Genomic DNA, 25720 nt, shown 5'->3' with positions numbered 1-25720 from the left:
ACACACAGACACACTCAAACACTACCGCTTAGTAACAAGAAAAACAAGCTTTTAAAACAGTTAACAGCTTCACAATTTTTTAATATTATAATATTCAGGCCCATTTATTCATCTTAACCGGTAAGTTTTTTATTCACATATGCATTTTTACATTGATAAATATATTTTTCATTATATAGGAGTTATTTTCTAACACGTTTAAGCGTTTTTTATCAATGATAATGTTATTTAATAATTAAAATTTTTCTTATCAAAAGTTAACATTGTATATAGTAAAAATCACGTGATTTGAAACGCTATTATAATATATACATCAGTATAGTGAAATTCTAGTTTTATTTCTTATTTAAAAGGTGTGTAGTTTTGAATATTTTTAATAGCGAAGCTTCTCTATAATTCAAGATGTCAGTCTGTATGTCTGAAACGTGAATTTTGCGGTTGCTATTCACGATAAATAGCTGAAATTTTTGGTAAAGATTCCCTGTTCCAATAAGAATCCAATATAAATTATTTTGTCCGTTTGTCTGACCTGTTGGTAATGCTCTACAACTCACTGTGTCCGTTCGCAAATCTACGATTTTGTTGCTTTGCTGCTTTCGGAGTATGTCATCCTTGTTTTTGATGTTTTCAAACCGGTTAAATTTATGTTGTTATGATAAGTTATCTAAATCGCGATTTTAAATCAGTGACAAATTGCATTTAGTTAAGGAGTTATAAGTTTGAGTTTTTGAGTCTATTTGATATAGATTTCTATTTAAATGTGAGTAGAAAATAACCGGGGTCAGACCGACATGATCCAATAAATAGCCATAAACCTGCCTATCTCTATTACTATTAATGGTTACTTTGTTAATAAGATCTTATATTAAAAATTTTTTATTATAAGGCTAAATTTTGTAAATGCAGTCCTTATAATTTGAAAATTCAAGTTTTCTTAATGAAACTTTATAGATTTGGTCAGGGGGGTTAAAACCATTAACATCATGTGGTTGTTTATTTGCTAATACTAGTTTAGTTTAAAATTATTCGTTTAAGTGAAAATTATTTTTGTTAAGTCATTTTAAAGTGAAGCTTTTCTAGAATTATGGTTTGATACTCTATTACTTTTATTTTTGGAGAGTATTTTTTTCCAAGGAAGATTTCTCTTAGGAGGGTGGCAGTACCCTTCCCTTAAATAGTTATTAACCTTCCTTAAACATATAAGAAGCTTCACTGTTAAGTGTAATGGAGAACCAAATCGGTTCAACGATAAGTTAAACCTTCGGTATCTATAGTTTAGCTTTGCTTTTATAATTGTTGTCATTCTTGTTTTGTTATGCAATTTATAATTTACACAAATTATGTTTTTAATTCAAATTTACGCCCATTTCATGTAGATTTTTTTATCTTCTCTAATTCATGTTATTTATACTGAATTTTTGGCTAAAACTTGCTTTTGATATTTATATTTTCTAGTGGCGCGAAGCTACTCTATAATTCACTTTGTCAGTCACTTCGGAACGCTAAAAGGGAGTTGTGATTATCTCGGCTGATATTGAAGATAAATAGTTGAAATTTTAGTGAAGATTCCTATGATGACCTATGCGCATCTAGACTACCTATACAATATACATTATTTTGTCAGCCCTGCTTCAAAAGACACAAACCTTGTTTTTATTTAGGTTGCGTGATTTTCTTTAAGTTTTGCATATTATCTTTTTCTGTTTGTTATGACAACTGAACATCTACTCTATAACTCAAATTGTCCGTTTGTCCAAAATATGTAATTTATCTTTCCATCTAAAGTATTATCTATCTATCTAACTGTTTCTATCCTAATATGTTTCTTTCTAAATATCTATCTATCCCAATGTGTATCTACCCAAAGACACCAAGTATGTTTGTTAGTAGACAGTTCACCCGCGGCAGAAAGATGAGCACAGCCCTTGTTGAGTCATTCAAGGCCACCCAAGGAAAGTTAAAATAATATTCATGGAGATTTTAACCAAAATAATTAGATTGTTGTCCTAGTCTATTATAAAAAAGGTCGTTTGATCATAATCATAATCATGACCATTATTAAACAAGATTCAGCTCAATGATACACCAAAATAAAATTTCGTGTTGTAATCGAGGTTAGCCTATTTAATGTTAGAGGGGATAACTTTTTGGGTTATATTTTGAAGATTTTTTTTACCTGCCTGAAAATAAATCAAAAAATTTAAATTCAAAAGATATGTATTTATTCTAAGTTAAAACCACCTTGCAAAAAACAATTGAAAGAATCACTTTAAGATCCATTGTCCTATCCCTATATCCTGTCAGATAATATATTTGAATATTATTTGATGTGGCGTGCACAGGCAAGACCATCACATGCAAAGCCGCCGTAGCCTGGGAAGCCAAGAAGCCTCTGGATGTCACTGACATTCAGGTATAAAGATTATAGCTTTCATGGGGAGGGGGGGGGGGATTTAAACGTTCTCATTATTATAGAGTGGGAAGGGATGGTACTTATACTTAACTTCAGGCCTCTGAAAGCTAATGCCTGATGTTAGCATCCTTTAAATCTCCTGTTCGTGATTAAACATCCCCCCCCCCCCCCCATCTAGCATGAATTAGAAAGTCCTCTCCCTCCTCCCTCAAATATTAAAATAACAACTTATTAAATTAAAAGTTATCTTTCTATCTATTCATTTATAATCTTCTACCTAACTAGGTTTCAACTTCAACATTCTATATATCCATTTAATAATAAACCTATGTACCTATTAATTAAGGTTGACCCACCGAAGGCTGGCGAGGTTAGGGTGAAGGTTATGGCCAATGCCCTGTGCCATACTGACATCTACACCTTGGACGGACATGACCCTGAGGTAAGAGTTAATTCTAGAGTAGCTACGATTCTCTTTTAAGGTATTCAGGCTCTATAAAAAATGAAATATCAAAATATTTTTTCAAGTAGGTAGTACTCACATTTTAAACAGCTCATAATTATATATAGCTTCGTATAAAAAGGTATTAGGAAGCTTGAAGTAAAAATCTACATATTGACCATAAAATACCTTATTTTATATCAATATTTGTTATGATTTTTAGCCTTTTACTAATATTATAGACAACAATTTTGCAATCAAAGGGTTGTTTATTGTTGCATGTATCAAAATCAAATGACCAATAAACATGTCTTTAACTGCCTTAATACATTTTAATACATAAGGGGGGGGGGGGGAAGTTTGTACAGTTATAGGAAATGAAAATTCAGTATCAAATTTTGCCCTGGCCGTTTGGGCCTGTTTTTATAGTTATCAACCTAATTCTTTTTGTAAGCTCTCTTATATGATTGGATCTACCTGTAAAATTCTGAAAATTGAATTTCGGGACTTTCCCTCTAGGTGCTAGTGGGGCAAAAGACCCCCCAAAACACTAAAATTTTAAGCTATGAGCTTATTTTTTAAGATATCGAGCTGATTTTTTAAATGGAACCTTTTATTACATAGATGAGTTGACTAGCCACCCCATATTTCATTTTTGCACTTTACTTCTAGGGGCTTTTGGGGTAAAACAACTCCCCCAAATACAAAATTTATAAGTTTTGAGCTTACAAGCCCCTAGAAGTAACGTGCAAAAATGAAATATAGGATGGCTAATCAACTCATTTATGCAATAAAAGCTTCCATTTAAAAAATCAGCTCGATATCTTAAAAATTAAGCTCTTAACTTAAAATTTTAGTGTTTGGGGGGGTCTTTTGCCCCACTAGCCCCTAGAGGGAAAGTCCTAAAATTCAATTTTCAAAGTTTTACAGGTAGATCCAATCATATAAGAGAGTTTACAAAAAGAATTAGGTTAATAACTATAAAAACAAGCACAAACGGCCAGGCCAAAATTTGATACTGAATTTTCATTTCCTATAACTGTACAAACTTCCCCCCCCCCCTTACACAAGATTTAAGTTTCCCCAGCAGTCATAGTCAAAGATAACTTATTTTTCTTTTCAGGGACTCTTTCCTTGTGTGCTTGGACACGAGGCTGCTGCCGTTGTTGAGAGCTGTGGAGAGGGAGTCACCAGCGTCAAGCCAGGTTATTGTTTGTTCCATCCATTTAGGGTTATTCAGAGCTGGATCTTTAAATCATTTTAGTGGTGAGCCAGATCGGGGTGAGCTGAATTTCAGCCAATCACAGCTCGGCATTTCATAAAATGCTTTGCTCTCATGGGTGGAAAGTTGACTCACCCCGATCTGGCTCACTACTAAAATGATTTAAAGATCCAGCTCAGTTAAACAGCCCTCTCTGCTTTACATTAGTTACTTTTTAGCTAAAAATTGTGTTATGTCCAGAATATCTAAAACTTTCTGATCTCTCAAAGTAATGAAATCAAAGAGCCTCCATTTTACCTTGGAAGTTAAACCTTAATAAAGAACTGTGTCGGTCCAGAAGTCCAGAAGTAAATTCCAAAGATACTGAAAGACTGATAGACATCCTGTTACTTTATCCTGACTAGCGGCTACGCCCATAGAGGCCTCTAGGGGCACTTGAGGAGGGGGGGAGTCGAATTTGATAACCCAATTTCTTATTTTAGATTTTAAAAGAAAAAGTAAAAATATATATTGGGGGGTAGAAATTTTTTTTTTTTTTTTTGGGGGGGGGGTGCCCCCCCCCCTATCATTTTTATTTTTAGTTTAAAAAATGTAAAAAAAAATTCTTTGAGGGGGATTTTTTTCATTTTTGAGGGTTGGGGGTGTCCCACCTCCCCAAAAAATAGTTATAAACCTTCCCGGGACTTATGAGAAGCTACCCTGTTAAGGAGAACCCGATCGGTTCAGCGGTTAGCGAGATCCCTCGGTACAGACACACACATAGACAAAAAAACAGACAAACATCCTGTTACTTTAGTATAAGGATATGATAGCAAATGATGGTTGATATATATTAGGTGATGTTGTGATCCCGTGCTATACTCCTGAATGTAAGAAGCACGACTGTATTTTCTGTCAGTCACCAAAGACAAATTTGTGTCCTACAATTAGGTAGCTTCATATTTTTATCACGCTCAGTGTTTCATACCTAAAGCTTATCTACTTGTGAATTAGTTACACTTATTGAATATCTATTTATGGGGGGTTAATCAAGATATTATAATTCACTAGCCTTGAGAGGCTTCGCCCCTTGAGAGGAGAAATCAAGGAATTTGCAACATATGCAATGCCAAAGTTGTTTTTTCTTGTAAAAAAAATGAGGAAAGGGGATTATTTTTTTGTGTGTGGGGGAGGGGGCATGACATAGACGTCCAAGGGGGGGGGGGGGTAGAGGGGTAATTACCCCCCCACAAATGAATTTGGGCCCAAAATTTTGAATTTTAATTTTTACCCCCCCCCCCAAATAAAAAAAATGCCTCTATGAAGTAAAGAATACCCCCCCCAAAATTTATATTTTCAAAATTTTACCCCCCCCCCCCTAAATAAAAAAAGCTGTAATCCAACGGAGGACCGTATCTATATTCGTTTTAGCGATTACCGAGATCATAAGCTTCATACAGACGGACGGACAGACCTCGTTCTACGTATCCAGAGTACATGAGAAAACCATAGACAATACAACTGTTGTAACCAGGGAGGACAGACATATTGGGCTATTTATTAAACTAGTCCCCAAAGTTTTATAGTACCTACTCGTTGGCTTACAACTTTGGAGACTTTTATTGAATTTGGATTGGTTGGTTCATTAAGTTGAGTGTCCAAACGTTTCAACAGCTAATAGTAATCTACAGAAGGGGAAATCTTGTTTATTATCATTGGGAATGTAAAGCAATTTATAGGCTATTGTCTTATCCCTAGTTTTAATTGACCTTTTTCAGAGGTACCCAAGGTCAGGGAGTTATGCCCGATGGAACTTCCAGGTTGTCAAAGGTAAGTAAACCAAAAATTACCAAGATGTCTGTTTATATGTATTTACAATTCCTACTTTTAAAAGTCACTTAGGTATTATTTTTATCAAAGGGATGGTTTCATGAAAAGGATTCGATCTCGGAATTTCTCATTTAATATATATGATTTAATTTTAATAAACAAATTACGTTTAAATGATCATTCCATTGCAAAAAACGCGATATTCAGTTTGTTTAAATATTCAATTAATTAGGTTTTTTCAAGAATGTCAAGCGTGGGAAAATTTTTAGAATGTGGGAACCATTTAATTTTCATTTAAATGGTACATATGTTTTTCATTTAATTTCATTTTTAGGACCCGTGAGAAAATTTTTTTAACGTGAGAACCATTTAATTTTCATTGAATTTCATTTTTTGGAAGTGTGGGAAAAAACGTGAGAAAAAATATGTTTTAGTATAAAGAAATGTTCTATCAGTTTCAAACCTTTTTCATTCGATAGATCATACTGACTTTGGAAAAACTGTCAGACCGATTTTTGAAATTCAATCTGTGAAAAAAGATATTCAAGTTTTAATTTTTTGTTTTGAAAATATTATTTTACATGTATTGACGCCATCTTGGATTATGATATTTTTTTTTGTTAGAAGATTTTTTTTCTAAAATATTTTTTAAAAATTAACTTTTTACAATAAAAAAATCTTTGAACTTATATTGACCAATAATTAAAAGATTTTTTCTCTTTGATTTGGAAGATTTTTTATGATTTTTATTTTTAATGTCAAATAAAAACACAACAGTGAAAAAAATGAAAATTAAATGAAAAAACGTTTTATGATTTTATTCAAGAAATTATTTGCTAACATCACCTTTTTGTTGCAATAGAATGTTATTTAAGCAAACAAAATTTAGCATAAATGGATATTTAAATCCCTCGGTATTAAATGATGAGCTAACGCTCGATCATTTAATACCTTGGGATTTAAATATCCATTTATGCTAAATTTTGTTTGCTTAAATAACTCATTGATAATATTGATGTTATTGACAAAAATATTTATTGTTTAGGATGGCAAACCAATTTATCACTTCATGGGATGTTCCACATTTGCAGAGTATGCCGTCATTGCGGAAATTTCAGCAGCAAAGGTAGGGTTTTGAGCGGATTTTATAGGGATAAGACAATGAGCGATAAATTGATTATATTCCCACTGATGGTAAAGACAATTACCCCTCTGTTTCCTGAGACTTATGGAATTGTATTATGCTAATTAAAATCATTAGGTAGGTACTAAATTTTAAAAAGTCTAGGTATTTTAAAGATGTTGATTTTTAAGTGAAAATGACGCCAAATTCTTGTTAAATATCTTATAACCTTGTGTTTTTTTAAAATTTTGATTTGATTACCTACACAGATAATTATGCGGTTTGTGGATTTCTTAAGATTCATTTTTTCAGATTATTAGCTTCTTAATATTGTTGTTTACAATTATTTTTGCAATATTGGTTGTACATGGACATAATTATCTTATTTTTTTAGATTAATCCTGGAGCCGACTTGAACAAGATGTGCTTGCTAGGATGTGGTGTGGCTACTGGTTGGGGAGCTGTTTTTAATAATACCAAGGTATGTTTTTTATTGTATTGTTGCCACACTGGTTGGGAAGATGTTTTTAATAATACCAAGATATTTTTCTTTTGTTGTATTGTGGCCACACTGGTTGGGGAGCTGGTTTCAATAATACCAAGGTATGTTTCTTATGTTGTATTGTGGCCACACTTGTTGGGGAGCTGTGTTCAATAATACCAAGGTATGTTTTTTTATGCTATGTTGTGCCACACTGGTTGGGGAGCTGGTTTCAATAATACCAAGGTATGTTTCTTATGTTGTATTGTGGCCACACTGGTTGGGTAGCTGTGTTCAATAATACCAAGGTATGTTTTTTATGCTGTATTGTAGTCACACTGGTTGGGAAGATGTTTTCAATATGAAAAAGGGCATTATGCTGTATTATATGGTTAAAGAAGGAAATTTCTAATTATTTTTTCCCCATTTTATACATGTGATAAATAGAAACAATAACTTTAACGTGTAATATTTACAAGTAAAGAAGACGCTGATTTTGAAGTTATTTTAAGTTAAATATTTGGACAAAGCAAATATTTATGTTTTCTATTGAATTCACAACAGCTTATTTTTTATCTTTATTCTAATTGTCGTTTAATCTTGAGTGTTTTATGAATAAATATGCTCTAAGCCCCCAAAAACTCCACCCAAAACAAAATTTAAGAAATGATGAATAGACTAATATGGTTATTATTTTAGGTCCAACCTGGAACTACAGTGGCTGTGTTTGGTCTTGGAGCCCTTGGTTTGTCGGTCATCCAGGCTGCAAAGCTGGCTGGTGCCAGGTAATGGTTAACTGAGATATAAGGTGCAGTGTCTGGGCAGCTTTTTTTTATCCAATTTTAAGAAGAAAATTGCCTTAACAACTTTGGAACCTTAAGTGAAATTTGATTGGTTGGTTCATTAAGTTGAGTGTTTAAACGTTTCAACCATTAATTTTATCTACAGAAGGAGTAATTTTGTGTATCATAATTGTGGATGTACTACATCAATTCATCGCAGTGGCGTGCGAAGCACTTTGTCTAGGGGGGGGCATTTTGAAGATTTTGTAAAATTTTGCCCCCCCCTAAATCAAAGTGCCCCGGGGGGGCACTTTGCTTTAGGGGGGGGCATTTTGATTATATATACTAATTTTAATTATGGGCGCTTTAAGGGGTGGGATTATTTGATTATGGGCCTCCTAGTCCTTATCCCTTCTTCCCCATCCCTTCCCCCATCCCTATTTCCCATTTATATCCCCCACCCTGCAATGACCGAAGGGAAGGGAGCTAGAAAGCATCTTCGAAAAAATAGTACAGAAGATAAATTAACCTTTCCCCCCCCCCCCTCCACCACAAAACATTTTTAATGGGTGGAAGGGGATGTTATAAAATCTCAGCAGGAAGGATGAATAACCCCATTAAAAAAAATTGGGGGGGGGAGGGGATAAAAACACTCATTTTGGAAATAATTTACCAAAAATTAACCTAATACCTATGAAAAAATAATTTCAAATATTTCTTTATTGTATGACAACAAGGATGACAACATCTTTAAGTAGCAAAGCACAAAAATCATTAATAAGAATACATACAAGTAGATTTAAAGAGCATCTGTTGAAATAAATATATGTTTTAGGTAGAAAAAGTCACAAATCCTTTTTCCTGTATGTTGTGTGATGACAGTCAATGTAAATTACATACAAAGATATAATGAACTATGTAAAAAATAAAAAAAATTACTTGTCCTTTCATTGTGATAAAAAGCAGAAACCATTTAGAAGGGCGCGAAGCGCAAATTTTTTTCTTAAAATATGCAGGGAGGGAGGGGTTTTTGGGCTATTTAGTACACTAGTCCCCAATATTTCATAGCAGAAACCATTTGCAAGGGCGCGAAGCGCAAATTTTTTTCTTCAAATATGCAGGGAGGGAGGGGTTTTTGGGCTATTTATTACACTAGTCCCCAATATTTCATAGCAGAAACCATTTGGAAGGGCGCGAAGCGCAAATTTTTTTCTTCAAATATGCAGGGAGGGAGGGGTTTTTGGGCTATTTATTACACTAGTCCCCAATATTTCATAGCAGAAACCATTTGGAAAGGCGCGAAGCGCAAATTTTTTTCTTCAAATATGCAGGGAGGGAGGGGTTTTTGGGCTATTTATTACACTAGTCCCCAATATTTCATAGCAGAAACCATTTGGAAGGGCGCGAAGCGCAAATTTTTTTCTTCAAATATGCAGGGAGGGAGGGGTTTTTGGGCTATTTATTACACTAGTCCCCAATACTTCATAGCAGAAATCATTTGGAAGGGCGCGAAGCGCAAATTTTTTTCTTCAAATATGCAGGGAGGGAGGGGTTTTTGGGCTATTTATTACACTAGTCCCCAATATTTCATAGCGGAAACCATTTGGAAGGGCGCGAAGCGCAAATTTTTTTCTTCAAATATGCAGGGAGGGAGGGGTTTTTGAGCTATTTATTACACTAGTCCCCAATATTTCATAGCAGAAACCATTTGGAAGGGCGCGAAGCGCAAATTTTTTTCTTAAAATATGCAGGGAGGGAGGGGTTTTTGGGCTATTTATTACACTTGTCCCCAATATTTCATAGCAGAAACCATTTGGAAGGGCGCGAAGCGCAAATTTTTTTCTTCAAATATGCAGGGAGGGAGGGGTTTTTGGGCTATTTATTACACTAGTCCCCAATATTTCATAGCAGAAACCATTTGGAAGGGCGCGAAGCGCAAATTTTTTTCTTCAAATATGCAAGGAGGGAGGGGTTTTTGGGCTATTTATTACACTTGTCCCCAATATTTCATATAAAAATTTCTTATTCGTTGGCTCAACAACTTTGGGGACTTTAATGGAATTTTGATTGGTTGGTTAATTAAGTCGAGTTTCCATACATTTCATCCAATAATTGTAATCTATATAAGGGGGAATTTTTAGTATCATCATTGGGGATGTACAAAATTTCTTTGGTAAAAAGTTTATATTATACAAAATAAAATACTTCCTATAACCTGGTTTGTTATGTTCAGTGAAAAAAGGTTATAACCTAACTGTCTGGTTGGCGCGAAGCGCCAAAAATTTTTTTTTGGAGTATTTCTTGATCTTTTTTTTGGAAACTGGGATAGTTTTGCTTTTTGTAGGGTAGGGGGCAAAAAGGGGCATTTTTGTTGACCAGGGGGGGGCAAAATGGGGCATTTTTTAACATTTAGGGGGGGGCAGGGGGGGCGGTTGCTAGGGGGGGGCAGGGGGGGGCGTTTTGGTCGCTAGGGGGGGGGCGATTGCCCCAAATGCCCCCTTCGGTTCGCACGCCACTGATCCATCGTTTATTGTCTTATCCATTTAGATCCCTGATTGGAATTAAGAAAGAACAAAGACTTGAGTTTTAATCTAATTATTTTATTCAGATACATTGTCGGTGTCGACATTAATGACGCAAAGTTTGAGGCTGCAGTTAAGATGGGAGCAACTGAATGCGTCAACAGCATGACATGCGAGGTAATACAATTGTTGGACCCAGGGACAAGGAACCAGAATTCTGACAAATAATTCTAATTTAAAATTTCCCAACAACCCAATTTCTTTTCCTCCCCTTCTTAACTACGCCCCTTTAGTAATAGTTACAGAACAAAAAAGTTTACAACATTAAATATCCAATTTTTAACATTTTTAAATGGAATAAATTTGCTGAATCACAGCCCCTGGTCGGACATATTTATATGACTTTTAGAGTAGCTTCGGAACTTTTATCTTTGACTTTTTTTTGTCGTTTCCATAGTTTCAAATTTTTCAAATTTTCTTCCTTCAAGGACGATATTATATAAAAGATGCGAATCTGGGATTTTACATTAATTTGTCGCCAATTGTCTTATCTTAAAGATATTTCTAACATGTCACTACTCAACCCAAAAAGTGTCATATGAAAATATAGGTACCTAAGGTAATTTTTTTTGTCTCAAATGATTGAATATTTTATAATATGGCGAGAAAACAAAATAGATTGTCAGAAAACGTCAGAGCGGGAGTAGCGTTTCCGCCGCCGTTTCTTCACAGTGCCACATTGTACCTCATAAAAGCAACTTCCATACACATTCCCAGTCCTGTAACTTCTTTTTGGTTAAATTTCTGGTGTGTTTTATGTCTGGTTAAAAAAAAGTGGAACACCTGCCTCCTATTAATAAATACATTTCTAGGGTGGAGATGTAAAGAGCTGGCTGCTTGGTAAGGAGAAGTGGGGCTATGACTACACGTATGACTGCACTGGCAACGTCAATGTCATGAGATGCGCCCTGGAGGTTGCTCACAGGTAAAAATTCACTGGGGAAAAAATTATGTCATTTGAGCAGGAGGGGATACCTTCTAATTTACACTAGTTGACAAGATAGTTATAAGTTTTTAAACCATAGCTTTCATATGTCTAAAGTTACATCTAAAATATTAAAGAACTACTTTTATGATAATAACGTGTATTAAATGGTTATAAACCTTCCTTTGACCTATAATTAGCTTGACTGTAAAGAAGAACCATATCGGTTATTGAGATACTTCGTTACACACAGAATACATCCTTTTAATTTTACAAAGGAAATATATTCCGCCTGCATTGGGAATACGGAGTCATCACCAACAATTTAATCAAATCTTCTTCATGGAAATATCCCTGTCTATATTTCAGGGGTTGGGGTGAGAGCTGTGTAATTGGCGTGGCCGCTGCAGGCAAAGAGATCTCCACCAGACCTTTCCAGCTTGTTACAGGTAGTTTAAATAAATGAGGGCGGGGGAACTCGGAATAGTACCTACATATGATATATTTAGATAACACTAAACATTGAGGTTAAAAATGCTTTGGTGTGAAAGCTTCTTAGGTATTATTTATCCGCGAAAGTTCAGCTTTTGGCCATATAAAGCTTTTTTATTTAAAATTGCAACCTACGCGGCCAAGATCGGATTTTTCTACGTTTTCCCTACAAAGACCTAAATTATACTGAAATATTTATTAATCTATCTACGATTTATTTTTAGTCTAACCACTAAGAGATATAAGTTTTCCGGAATTTTAATGTAGGGAGGAGATTTGAAATCTGCATCAAATTTTAAGGATTTTTTATAAAATTCGTTTTTTGTATAATTCTTTATCTAAAAGCGGAAATACAAATTAAGTTAATTAATTTTGGCATCCGTGATTGGTGGATTAAAAAAATCAGCGCTCTGATTGGATGTCGTACATCATTCAACCAATTAGAGCGCAGGTAGTTTAAAATCCACCTATCCTATTGGTCAAAATTAATTAACTTAATATGTATTTCCGCTTTTAGATAAAGAATTATACAAAAAACGAATTTTATAAAAAAATCCTTAAAATTTGATGCAGATTTCAAATCTCCTCCCTACATTAAAATTCCGGAAAACTTATATCTCTTACTAACCACATTCGAAAAACGCTTCTCCCGTTCTCTTATTAAACATTAATTTAAGGTTAAAAGTTCGAGGACTAGCATGATCGTCTGTTGTGTCAACACTCCAATTAATGCCCGCATTCTTCTATTTTCATACCCTAATGGTTTCACATGATCCTATTGGTGAATTTCTATGCACGCCACTGATTTAGTATTGTCTTTTTCAGGAAGAAACTGGAAGGGAACAGCTTTCGGCGGATGGAAGTCCAGAACTGAAGTACCCAAACTTGTTCAAACCGTCATGAGAGGAGAAATGGCCCTAGATCCTTATGTTACACACACATACAAGGTATTGTAGAATAGTTTTGCTGAGTGAGATATGATAATTTAATATTTAGCAGGGGGGGGGGGGGGGGGGGGGGAATCAAAGATCATTTTAAAAGATTATCCTAGTTACATAATAGGTAGTTATTTCTCGCATCGTATTATAAACGGCTTTCCGCGGATATAGAAGGAACCGGCTAAAAAACTGGTTTTAATCTTATGATTGTACATTTTTATATTCGTAGAAAGCTGGATATAATATGATGCTAGACATAGTTTTTTCGTATGGTTGAGAACCGGTTCCTATCCACCGGATTCGAATGAATACGAGAAAGAGTGTTATAAACTACCCATTTTTCCAAAGTAGGGGCAGCGCGTCTAGAATCAAGAGGCTCTATATTCAAACTGGTAGGGAGGGGAGAGAAAATAGCCTAAAACCACCCAGGGATCTTTGTGAAGCTTTTTTTTGCAATAGATTACTAAATTGGTTAGTAGTTTTTTTCATTAAAACTTGCTAAGAAAAGGTCAAACAATTAAAGGTTCTTTGAATAATGTTCCTTTTGTTTTTAGGGTCTGGAGCATGTGAATGAAAGTATTGACGCCCTGCACAGTGGATCCTGTCTGCGTGCTGTTGTACAGATCTCTGATTCTGGTCTCACTCCCCAGGTATGTAACAGTCATTGATAGGATGTAGTCACGAAAAACGGTTTTTACCCTGATATTAGTTTCATTAAAATAATGAATATAGATGTATAATTCAGACAACTACCAGCCCCAAGTGTCCGAGAAACTTTTTTAAAGATAGAAAATCTTTTTTTTGTGTTGTGTTTAAATTTTCGACTCTATTAGCTGATTTCATACAAAATAGCGGCAGTGTTTGCCCTGGGGCGCGAGTTACATATAGCTCATACCCCCTCTATTCTTTTACTTTAATATTAAAATATAAATATTAAGACTTAATGTATTACCTACCATGTTATTTTACCAAAATTAAATACTTTAATGGTAAAAATTCTTATTCTAACCCCACTCATTGCTATGTGGTATCCGCCTTGGTTAAATGGCAGACACCCGAGTTCAAATGACTACGGCAGTGCGAACAGACGTGGACACATATATTATAGAGAAGCTACGCTTCTCTAGCAATCACTAAATAATAAACAGAGTCTATTCAGGTGTTACTTTATTCAGGGTCTAAGGTTTACTAAAGTTATATACAACAAATAATCAATACACAGATTGGAATAAATAATCCTAAAGCAGAATCAATATAAATACATATACAATAATCAGATTGGGCAATAATGATCCCCCATCCCTGGAAAGGGTGGGGGAACCAAACAATACAGCTTAACCATAATAAGGCTGTCAAAATCTATCATTAATTTTAAAGCATAGGGAGGGGTCAGGCTGACCCTTTCCCCAGTACTCGGGGGAGGGCCCTCGGCCCTTCTCCGAACCAAGGTCAGGGTTGCCATAGAACATGGCTCACGGTTGCCGAATACCACAGCTACACCTCTTGTGCAAAATTAAATGTTCCTTTGTTAAGACCCTGCCGAAGCTGAAGGGTAATGTGAAAGTTGAGGGTGGCTGGATGAAACAACTCAGTCACTGGTCTGAAGCATGCCAGGATTGCAAACATTTTTCATAAAAAAATACATATTATGTCCTATTATATATAGCAGTAAGCTTTCGATAATAAAACTACTTAACTGATTAAAATTTTAATTTATGTTTGATTCTTAGGTTCCTGGATGGTTTTAAGCTATTTAATTTACATCTTTAAGTTCAGTTTAGGCTAGTTTCCTACTCTTCTTACTCCTTCAAATACAGAGCTCCTAGATGCTTGAATTGCAGCCGCTATTAGAAAATAATAGAATTTAAAGATAGATTTCTTTAACCAACAAACTAGATTTTAATCTTGACTTGGGTATTATTTTAAAGATATTCGTTTAAATACCGAGGTAGGTACCTACTTTTTTTTCGTTTATATTTGGCACATTAAAATATTGCTGCTTAAAACCATTAAAATATATGTCAGAGGTTTTAAATTTTGAATAAATATCGGAAAAATGTGAACTGCCATAGTGTGAGATGACCTTCTCTGTATTTTTACCTGAGCAACAGTCAAGAACAGCCCCACTCCCACCTGTCCTGTACTTCTTGTCTGGTAAGTCTAGTTATTCTAACCTGAGAAGTACTTCGCGTCTGGTAAGTTTAGATATCCACTACTGTTTTGTACATCTTGTCTGGTAAGTCTAGTTACCCAAACCTGTGTTGTACTTATTGTCTAGAAAGTCTTTTATTTACAATATAATGAATCAAGAGAATAAAATTATATTTACTTTGTAAGAGTTTTAAATGATTTTTTATGTGCCTAATTCCTGAGCAGTGTCCCCAATAATTAAAACATATATAAAACTAAATTTAAGAGAACCCAAAAAAAAGAATATTGTAGATTATTTATTTTTATCCAGGTTTGACCTGCTCTGACGAGAATGCCCGGACCAAGGCCCACTTTGCCCAGGAGGCTGGCCGTGTCGGTCTGGCCGTCGTCTTCCCAGACACAAGCCCAAGGAACAGTTTATTAGAACATCTTATTTTTAGTAGAAAAGTTACTCCGAGGATAGTTGATAACAGCGGAGAGCCAAACATTTATAGGGGATCCTAAGCCAGTATCATTCTAACTATTGCTGACAACCAACCCCTGTATTGCCCGACCTTTGTCTGAAAGTCCTAATACTGTATTTTATGAGATGTACCTGTTTAGGTATTCCCTTACTCTTACTACTAATTTACATTGCAGCAGTTTTTAAAAACTTAACGTCTTTTGTTATGACACGTTGCGGGCAAGTGGGGGGCAATACAATGTTTTTGGAACCCGGCCGTAGAAATAACTAAAAACCACGATGGCAGCAATAGGACGTTGAATTTAATGATTACAGTCTGCAAAGGTTACTAAAATATTTTGCTTTTTTGAAAGCTAAAGACCGAAACAACGAATGAATGCTCATGAACTTTGTGTATGATCATCAGAGGAGTATCCATTGAGGGAGATGACGACTCCTATGATTTTGGAACGGCCGCCGGTTTCTATGTTAATGCCACCACTGATAAATGGAACAAACACTACAAGTAAGTCTTTAAAAGTATTAAGTTGGGTGCCCAAACGATTCAACCATTATTTGTAATCTACAGAAAGGGGTAATTTTGTGTATCCTTATTGAAGATATACTTCAATTTATCGGCCATTATCTTTTCCCTTTAAATCCCTGCATAGCTACGCTTTAATTTTAAATGTCAATACGTCTGTTAGGAAAGGCATGAGGGAAAAGGAACTTTAAAATTAAAACTGAATTAAAATTTTCATCAAAAAACTATATCTAGGTACAAAATAAGTTGTTTTGTAATTTTTTTTTTTTTTGGGGGGGGGGGTGGGAGGAAGAATAATTTATCTTTCATTGTCATATAACCTTGAATCCCTGTAGGATGTATGATTACGTGACCAAGGAGCTTCCTGAACTTATATCTGGCCTCTTCCCCGTGGATCCCGCCAGGATGTCAATCACAGGTAATTTAAATTGCACAACCTTTGTCTGCCAGTAATATGTATATTATTAAAAATTATTATCTGGCCTCGTTCATTTGAAAGAAAACGTATTTTTGATGCTTTATTTAGGTTATTTATAGGTTTGAAGATACATTAGATTTATATCAGAAAAAGAATCAAACTATTATTATAAACTAGTAGGCACTAGTATATATGATGTATAAAATCTCGTAAATGGATAGACCACTAATTTTTCAGAGAAGTTTAACATTGGTCAGGGAAAGAGTTTAAAGGGGGGGGGGAGGGGAGAGATGTGAGATTATCTTTTCATATTTTACCGAAATGTCATAAGAATCCATTTGGTAGATTTTAAATAAATTTTCTTTGTAATCGTTATGTTACGAATGAAACGACCAACCCAAAACTAAAATATAGAAAAGCTTCGCATTCTATAAAAATCAATTACACAAAGGGGATTATTTTTTCGCGTATTTTCCGTAATGCTGGGTGTAACTTTTAAGGCAAACTTTATGGAAAATACGCGAAAAAAATGACCCCCTTTTTCATTATTTAGGACACTCCATGGGTGGACATGGAGCCATGATTTGTCACCTGAAGAATCCTGGCAAATACACCAGCTGTTCAGCATTTGCACCCATCTGTGCCCCCACACAGGTCCCATGGGGCGTTAAAGCTTTTACAGGTAGGAAGTAAAAACATTTTTTGTATCGGACAAAGGGGACTATGAACGAACAAGAACAAGTGATTTTAAGCACCTTCCAGCAGTGAACCGGAGTATTTTTTTTGTCAATATACTATGTTTATTTTTAATATAGTCATATCAACTAAAAAAAACACTTTTCATCAAAAACTTATACTTTCATGTGTAAGGTTTTAAAACAACAATTAGAACTTAATAAAAAAATGCTCTCTTTCGTGCATAGTCCCCTTTAACATATTCAATTTCTTTCATTCTTATTCCCACATATGCATTGTTCTTTAGGGGATTTGTCATTGGTAGAAGTAAGTTTCCATTAATAATTTCTAGACGTTCTTTTGGGTTTGTATATCTGGTCATGAAAGGACAGTAATATTTTTTTCATTTGAAAAAAAGATCAGTTGTCCATATCCACCCTCCTGTAGCTGTATCTAATCCCTTTACATTAGAACAAGTTTACTCTTCACTACAACAATTACAAAGAAAAACAGGATTGATATATATATATATATCTCAGAAATCCTGGAATTTTGTACATATAAGAAACCTTACTGAAAAAAAAATGGCTGAAAGCACAGAACACTATCCCAGTTCACAAAAAAAATTTGAGTTCGACTTATTTTTTCCTTAGGTCAACCTAAAAAAGCACTTCCTACTTTTTTCTCATTTTTAGACTGTTTTGGTTTATAATTACTAAATACATTAGGTAAAATTATTTCTTATTTTGGAAGGAAATATTAAATTCTAGATTATATTTTGCTACATATTGAATGAAATATTTTCTTGTTAAATTATTTTTCCCTCGTTCCATGGTTTAGGGTTGACCTCTGCAGAAAAGGTTGACCTAAAATTTCTACAGGTCAACCTTTTTGCTTCTGTGAACTGGGCTCCTACTTTGTTCATGTTGTCCATGTTTTTAGGTTACCTTGGATCAGTGGAGGCTGGTAAGGAGTATGATGCTACAGAGCTTGTTAAGAAATATTCTGGACCCAAATCCAATATTCTCATTGATCAGGTACATAAATGTATAAAAATAGATGTATAATCCTGCATGACATCTACCTGGTGGAGACCCTTTTTTTTGTCTGTTAGCAAATTGCTTTCTGTTCTTTTGTAGAGACTCGGATGTGTTAATATTTCCACAAAATATGGACAGGGTCCCTGCCCTGAGGGTAGAAATACAAATAGCTCTTGCCCCCTCTATTATATTACCATAATGTTCAAGAACATAATAGTATGCCGCTTTTAGTTTTCATTTAGAATATTTTTCGTCTTCGCTTTACTACAATTATTCACTCTGTTAAGTTATAAAAAAAGTGAACATAGAGTTTCAACCTACAGGATTAAGTCTAATAACTCAAAAGTTTGGACCCTGCTAATCAATCAAGATTTAATGAAAGTAACTAAAAATCTTAGGCCAACGAATGAGAGATTAGGGCATATTTATAAAACTTTGGGTACCGGGGTGATTTACAGTCTAATGTCCGCTTCCTCCCTCATGTAGATAGAAATCAGCTGTGTTGACCTTATTTCTGTGCAGTTGGTAGATTAAAACAAAAGGAGGGTAGTTGGTTGTAGAGATCTCGTAGTTAAGGTGTAAAAGGCACAAAAGAAATCCTCAAATAGTTAAAAACTCATCAGCTATCTAGACTGTGATGTCATTTTTTATTTTCATTTTAGGGATCAGCCGACGGCTTCCTGAACAACCAGCTGAAGCCTGAGCTTTTCACCGCGGCCGCTGCGAGCGTGGGGTACCCCGTGACCATGCGCATGCAGCCCCTGTATGATCACAGCTACTACTTCATCTCCACCTTCATGAGGGATCATGTTGACCACCATGCCAGGTAAGATCTTGGAAACTACAGGTCTGCCTGCATTTTCATTTGTACATGATTGGGGGAAGGTTTTAATATATTTTCCAGTGTCGCTTTTAAAGCTGCTCTATAAAAAGATATATATTTTTTTCAGAGCCCTTGGTTTGAGACCCAAGCTTTGATTTGTGAACTGGTCAAGAATTCTTCAAAACATAAATAGCCAGGTCAGTTGATATAAATCAATATACAGGGTGGGGCAAATAAGACCGGACATTTTTCAAACGGCCATAGCTCCAAAACTACTTGACCAATTAGGACGTTTTACCCCACTATAAAAAGCTTAGTTAATGGCCTTTGTGCCCATAAAAATCTTTGAATCTGCGGTTACTCGCGTCTCGAAGGAGATTTGGCCTCCCAGCAGCCCCTTTCTTATTCCAATGGACTATTGGGCCTGGGGCTAATTTAAAGCATGCACCATTAGACATGCCCATTCCACAAAGACCTCCCTCGTTGCCATTATTAAGGAGAACTTCGCCATCTTGGACAGAGACATGGTGGTCAGAGCCTGCCGGCGGTTCAGGGGGCGGGTAGAGGCGGTGATTGGGGCTGGTGGCGATTTTATTGAATAATCTAATAGTCTTATACCCAATTTGCTTCCCAGTTTTTGAATTTTAATAAAATCTCTAAAATTGACGATTTTATGTTCATTTGTTTAAAAAATAGAATTTGTTCGGTCTTATTTTCCCCACCCTGTAGATGAATAATAGTTTTAAAAAGAATCATCTTATCAATGGACTTAAAGTGTGTACTAATGTAGGTTTATTTGCTATTTTTTGATGAATTTCAGATTTTGCCTAATAATGACCATCTATTTAAAAGTTATTGTGCCTGTCGGTAGACATCAGGAAGTGAGGGGCTAATGGACTGTAAAATATACTTTTACCCAAAGTTTTATAACTAATCTTAGACGTTGAATCAAAAACTTTGGGTTCTTTTATTAAAGGGGTAGTTGCACGAAATGCATTTGAACTTAATGTAGTGAACCGCATATTTTTTCCTAGTTAATGGGTTAAACTACATTTATATGCCATATATTTGAAAGAATTTAAATTTTCTACCACGTAGTTTTTAAAATATCAAGACTTGAAAATCGTCTTTTTGTGATATATGCAATTTTCAAGTCATGATATTTTAAAAAACTACGTGGTAGAAAAAATGAAATTCTTTCAAATATATGCCATGTAAATGTAGTTTAACCCATTAACTAGGAAAAAATATGCGGTTCACTAAATTAAGTTCAAATGCATTTCGTGAAACTACCCCTTTTGATTGGTTTGTATTATTAGTGTCTAAAGTTTCAACCAAAAATTTTATTCTATAGAATGAGTAAGGGGGTGGGGGGGTTTAATGCAACCATCTCGTAATCAATGTATAAATTGCACTTAGAATTCGAATTTCGATCTGTATTTTGCATGAGGAATCCTTGGTAGGTCTATTTTCCCTAAATCGAACACAAAGTTGGAAAAGTAACGGCTTACGGCTGGCGGCTCAGCTGTTTACCCATTTTTTTTGGCTTTTTTCTTTGCAAATCCATCACGAAACCTATCTCCACATAATACTCTTTAATGCTCCAAAACGTTTTCAAACGATTCTAGCCGGTAGTTACTGGTACTAGAAATCTCAAAAAATATTTTATGTATCATTTCACATGATTTAAAGCAAAAATATGTTTTAAAATGTTGATTTCTACTTAATTTATGACAGATTTGCCCTAAAAAAGCCAAAAAACGGCTTAACGGCTGAGCCGTTAGCCGTTACTTTTTCGACTTTTTGTTGTTGTTGTATTGGCTGTTCTTTGTCCATTTCCGGTCCGGGTTGTCATCAGAAGGATGGTGGGGGGGGGTAGATATACCACACTTTTCTGGGATCTTGCTGAGTCAAGTATCAACTGTTGGGAATATCAAAGGATGACTCCATGCAAAATTTGAGCCGGATCCGGCCAAAACCGGCCGTGAATTTTATGAAAAACCGTTTTTTTCCGGTTTTTAGGGGGTATCTGTAAATCGATTCAGCTGGAGCAAAACCGGTTAGAGGTACAAAAAATTTTACTTCACATGAAATTTAGCCAATGCAATTGCCTACAAAATTGTACTTCATCATCAACTTGATTGGACAACTCTTTCCCCTCCTAAATGTCCATTAAAACCTCGGAAACGGCAAAAATCGCCAAAAATCACGCCTTCGGCGGCAAATAACGGCTAAACGGTCAGCCGGAGGCGAATGAAACATAAATAAAGAAATGTCTGCCTCAAAAAGTTGTTCAACATCAAAGAGATGCTTGAAGTCTCTAAAACGACTCCTTCCCCTCCTTTAAGGGGAAAAACTGAAAAAACGTGATTTTCAAAAGTATGCCCACTTCGTGGGTGTGGGGGGCACTGAACCCGTCACCCCAGGGTCACCAAATATAAAGTCTAGGCGGCCCACAATGCTGAATTTTCAACAAGTGAAAGTCTTGTGTCATTATCTCTTATGAGAAAAAAGTTATTAATTAATTAAAATTTCAAATTGTGATTTTTTGATGGATTTCTTTGATGAAATGACAGGCCGGTCAATTTTTAGGCCATTTTTTGCGGTTTTTGGGCCGTCACGCCCAAACGGTTTCAGATAATCTCACGGGACCTTTTGCCCAACCTAAGTCTGGTTATTTGTGAGGTCTAGGAAAAAAAACAGACTTACGCAAAAGATTATAATTATAATCTTTACACAGAAAAATGGCACGAGGTGAGGGTTTGAGGGGGCAAAATGAGCCGACCAGCGATTTTTGACGGCACGCAGCGACGTCGTGCTTCATCCAATCCGGGATTTTTTATTTCTTAGACCTTACAAATAACCAGGCTTAGGTCGGGCAAAAGGTCCCGTGAGATTATCTCAAACCGTTTGGGCGTGGCGGGCCGAAAACAGCAAAAAATGGCCTATAAATTGACCAGCCTGTCATTTCATCAAAGAAATCCATCAAAAAATCACAATTTGAAATTTTAATTAATTAATAACTTTTTTCTCATAAGAGATAATGACACAAGACTTTCACTTGGTGAAAATTCAGCATTGTGGGCCGCCTAGACTTTATATTTGGTGACCCTGGGGTGACGGGTTCAGTGCCCCCTACACCCACGAAGTGGGCATACTTTTGAAGATCACGTTTTTTCAGTTTTTCCCCTTAAAGGAGGGGAAGGAGTCGTTTTAGAGACTTCAAGCATCTCTTTGATGTTGAACAACTTTTTGAGGCAGACATTTCTTTATTTATGTTTCATTCGCCTCCGGCTGACCGTTTAGCCGTTATTTGCCGCCGAAGGCGTGATTTTTGGCGATTTTTGCCGTTTCCGAGGTTTTAATGGACATTTAGGAGGGGAAAGAGTTGTCCAATCAAGTTGATGATGAAGTACAATTTTGTAGGCAATTGCATTGGCTAAATTTCATGTGAAGTAAAATTTTTTGTACCTCTAACCGGTTTTGCTCCAGCTGAATCGATTTACAGATACCCCCTAAAAACCGGAAAAAACCGGTTTTTCATAAAATTCACGGCCGGTTTTGGCCGGATCCGGCTCAAATTTTGCATGGAGTCATCCTTTGATATTCCCAACAGTTGATACTTGACTCAGCAAGATCCCAGAAAAGTGTGGTATATCTAGGGGGGGGGGGGCTTATGGTGGGGGCTCTGGAGGGGGGCGGAGGAGGGGAGGAAGACTAGTAAAACTTGGATAGGTGGAGAGGAAGGCAGCTACATGGGAGGGATTTTGCCAAAGATCCATAGGAGTGAGATTTGTGGGATTATTTGGGCAGGAAAAGAGATGTTGGACAGTTTCTGGGGTAGGATTGGCGGGACAGGATGGGCAGTTGGGGGTAAGAGAAGCGTTGATGGAATGGAGGTAGCTTTGGAGTTTAGGACAATACTTGGATCTTAATTGGGAGAGGATGGTTCTGTAGTGCCTGGGAAGTTGGGTCTCGGAAGGGTTGATGTCAGGGGGGGCGTGGTTGAGGACAGGATTTGGGGGGTAGGAATTTATGGCTTGGGTAACAGCACACGGTTAGACCCTCAGATGTCAAAACTTTATTTTAGTGTTTGGCCAAAATGACTTTGCAATTGTATCTGTAAGTACGTCTAATTACACCCTTTGCTATTTTTAAAATCCTAGAAAATTTTTTTTGCAAGAAAATTGCATAAATTCGCAACCTTTTTTAGAACCACTACATAACTCGAGTTTTAAAACTTTTTATATAAAATCCTTTTTACAAAAAATATCAATAATTACTTAAAATTAAACCTGAAAGAAAAAAAATCTCATTACACGTGTTAATTTGCATGTTTTAGGTCTTTTTTTGAGGAAAGTATAACTTCCACATTTTTGACAATAATTATATTTTTTTAACATTTCAAAGTAAAATATAATAAAACTTAAACGATTTTTCTTGAATTATCAGTTGAAAATTTCATCAAACATGCAATTTAAGTGATGAAAATTTAATAAAATCATTTTTTGAATGTTTAGAATTACCAATTTTCTACATTTAAAACAAAATGTTAACAAAATTTAAAAACATTTTAACATATAACTTCAAAAATCAATAACATTTTATAAAAAGATGTTTCAAAAAATAAATCATTAAAAGGTATTAAAATGCATTTCAAATTACTTAAAATTAAAACGAGAACATCTTTTTACAATGTATTCTGTGTAATAGAGTTTAAATGACATGATTAGTGAATGAAATATTTCCTAAACTCATTAAGCCTTTTTGTGACTATATTAAAAATAATTTATTTTGTTTTATAGTGTTTTTTTATTCAAATATTTGACAAAATTTTCCCTACGTCAATAAAATAAAGTCAGTTTTTTACTGTTTCCAGGTTTTTCTTTATAATTATAACAATTAAATATAATATAAATCTTCATTATCTTTTATTTGAATTATCATACACATTAAAATGTAAAGTATAAGCTAGAATAGCACTTTTTTTAACGAATATTTTAATGACATTATATCAAAATAATTCCTCTTAAATATCACACAACATATGATTGGGAAGTATAGCCATGTCTTGGAGGTATAATATTTACAAAAATACCATTAATTCTGTTTTTATCAGAAGTTAAAAAAATTTAACAATTCTAAAACAATGGTTGGCTGTCTAGATATTGAGTACACTAAGACTACGGCTCTGTTCTATTGAAATAACGTTGCAAAAAGAGGGGTTCTGAAAGTAATCTACCTAATTATTTTTAAAGAACCAACAAGTACTGTCAGTATCTTTTTTCTTGTAATCTAGCAGACAATCAAATCATAACACAATTTTCATGATAAAATATTCAGGTTTCTACTTCACATTTTAAAAAATATACTGATCAATAAAATGTTCAAAATTTTACTTTGTACTAATTGAAAAAATATGTTGTAATTCTTATTTTAAAGTTACATTTTTATCCCTGACAAAATCATAGACGACTTTTAAAGGCATCTTATCTAAACTTTTTGAAGAAAAACTTAAAAACGTTAATTAAGTATTAAAACTATTTTCTTCGATTTTTCTGAAGTTATTATCGCATTCTATGGGTTTTTTATTATCATTTACTTATATCGAAAGTGCCAAACATTGTACCCTAACTTATTCATTTAATAAAAAACCAAGCGTGAGCAGAGGTGTGGAGTCTGGAGATTGTGGATTTGTAGTTTGTAGGAAGGAGGGTGTTGTCGGGTGAAAGAAAAGGTTGTAGGGTAGAAAGGAACATGGATTGAAGGGTGGATTTTTTGGATCTAGGGCCAGGGGGGGTTGTGACGTTGTGGAAGGATGGATGGGAGGGACGGAGGGAGGAGGCCAGGTACTGGGAACATAAAAGGGAAAGGTGGTTCCGTACTGGTAGGATTTTGGTTTCTTGGTGGAGGTGGCTGATAGGAGATTTTTTAGTGGAGCCAGTACAGATGCGGAGGGCTTGGTTTTGGAGGACTTGGAGTTTGTCAATGTTGTTTTTGGAGGTGTTAGGGAACCAAACAGGACAGGCATAGGTGGTGATGGGGCGGAGGAGGGTGTTGTAGGTGGTGAGGATTTAGGGAAAATAGACCTACCAAGAATTACTCAAGCAAAATTTCAGATCTAAATTCGAATTCTAAGTGCCATTTATACATTGATTACGAGATGGTTGCATTAAACCCCACCCCCCCTTGTGTTTAATCATCATTGTGGATGTACATCAATTAATTGTTTTTTGTCTTATCCCTTAAAATATTTTATATGTTTTGTTTAGGATTTTTGTACCTGGTGCAACATTCTTACTCTTCAACAAGATAAAAAACAAATCACAAGTCAAATTAATTTTAAATTTTTGTGATATTAAAAAAAACTGAAATTAACAACTTTTTTTATACATTGAATAAAACTTTAAAATATTAA

The 25720-nt window shown here is 35.1% G+C and overlaps 1 protein-coding gene across 4 annotated transcripts; it reads left to right on the top strand.

The window, feature by feature from the left end:
- On the top strand, nt 1–25720 carry Fdh (alcohol dehydrogenase class-3 Fdh). Of its 4 annotated transcripts, none has more exons than XM_080146004.1 (25): nt 1–120; nt 1888–1953; nt 2344–2413; nt 2760–2855; nt 3979–4060; nt 4914–5007; nt 5835–5886; nt 6932–7012; nt 7404–7490; nt 8190–8275; nt 10881–10971; nt 11667–11779; nt 12149–12228; nt 13097–13218; nt 13764–13859; nt 14743–14823; nt 15282–15363; nt 15671–15770; nt 16230–16328; nt 16682–16764; nt 17318–17446; nt 18382–18476; nt 19142–19305; nt 19430–19499; nt 25575–25720. In XM_080146004.1, exons 2-24 carry the CDS (start codon nt 1913–1915, stop codon nt 19455–19457), a joined length of 2052 nt encoding a protein of 683 aa, XP_080002130.1. In that variant the 5' UTR covers nt 1–120; nt 1888–1912; the 3' UTR covers nt 19458–19499; nt 25575–25720. The 4 variants fall into 4 exon arrangements, with proteins under 4 accessions (XP_080002130.1, XP_080002131.1, XP_080002132.1 ...); XM_080146005.1 differs by having other exon boundaries at nt 14–120; nt 1891–1953; XM_080146006.1 differs by lacking the exon at nt 1–120 and adding an exon at nt 124–353 and having other exon boundaries at nt 1891–1953.

Source organism: Acartia tonsa, chromosome 13 (assembly GCF_053477335.1).
Source record: "Acartia tonsa isolate MP-2025a chromosome 13, ASM5347733v1, whole genome shotgun sequence".
In the NCBI taxonomy this organism is placed as follows: Eukaryota; Metazoa; Arthropoda; class Copepoda; order Calanoida; family Acartiidae; genus Acartia; species Acartia tonsa.
This window is presented reverse-complemented; position numbering and strand designations above follow the sequence as displayed.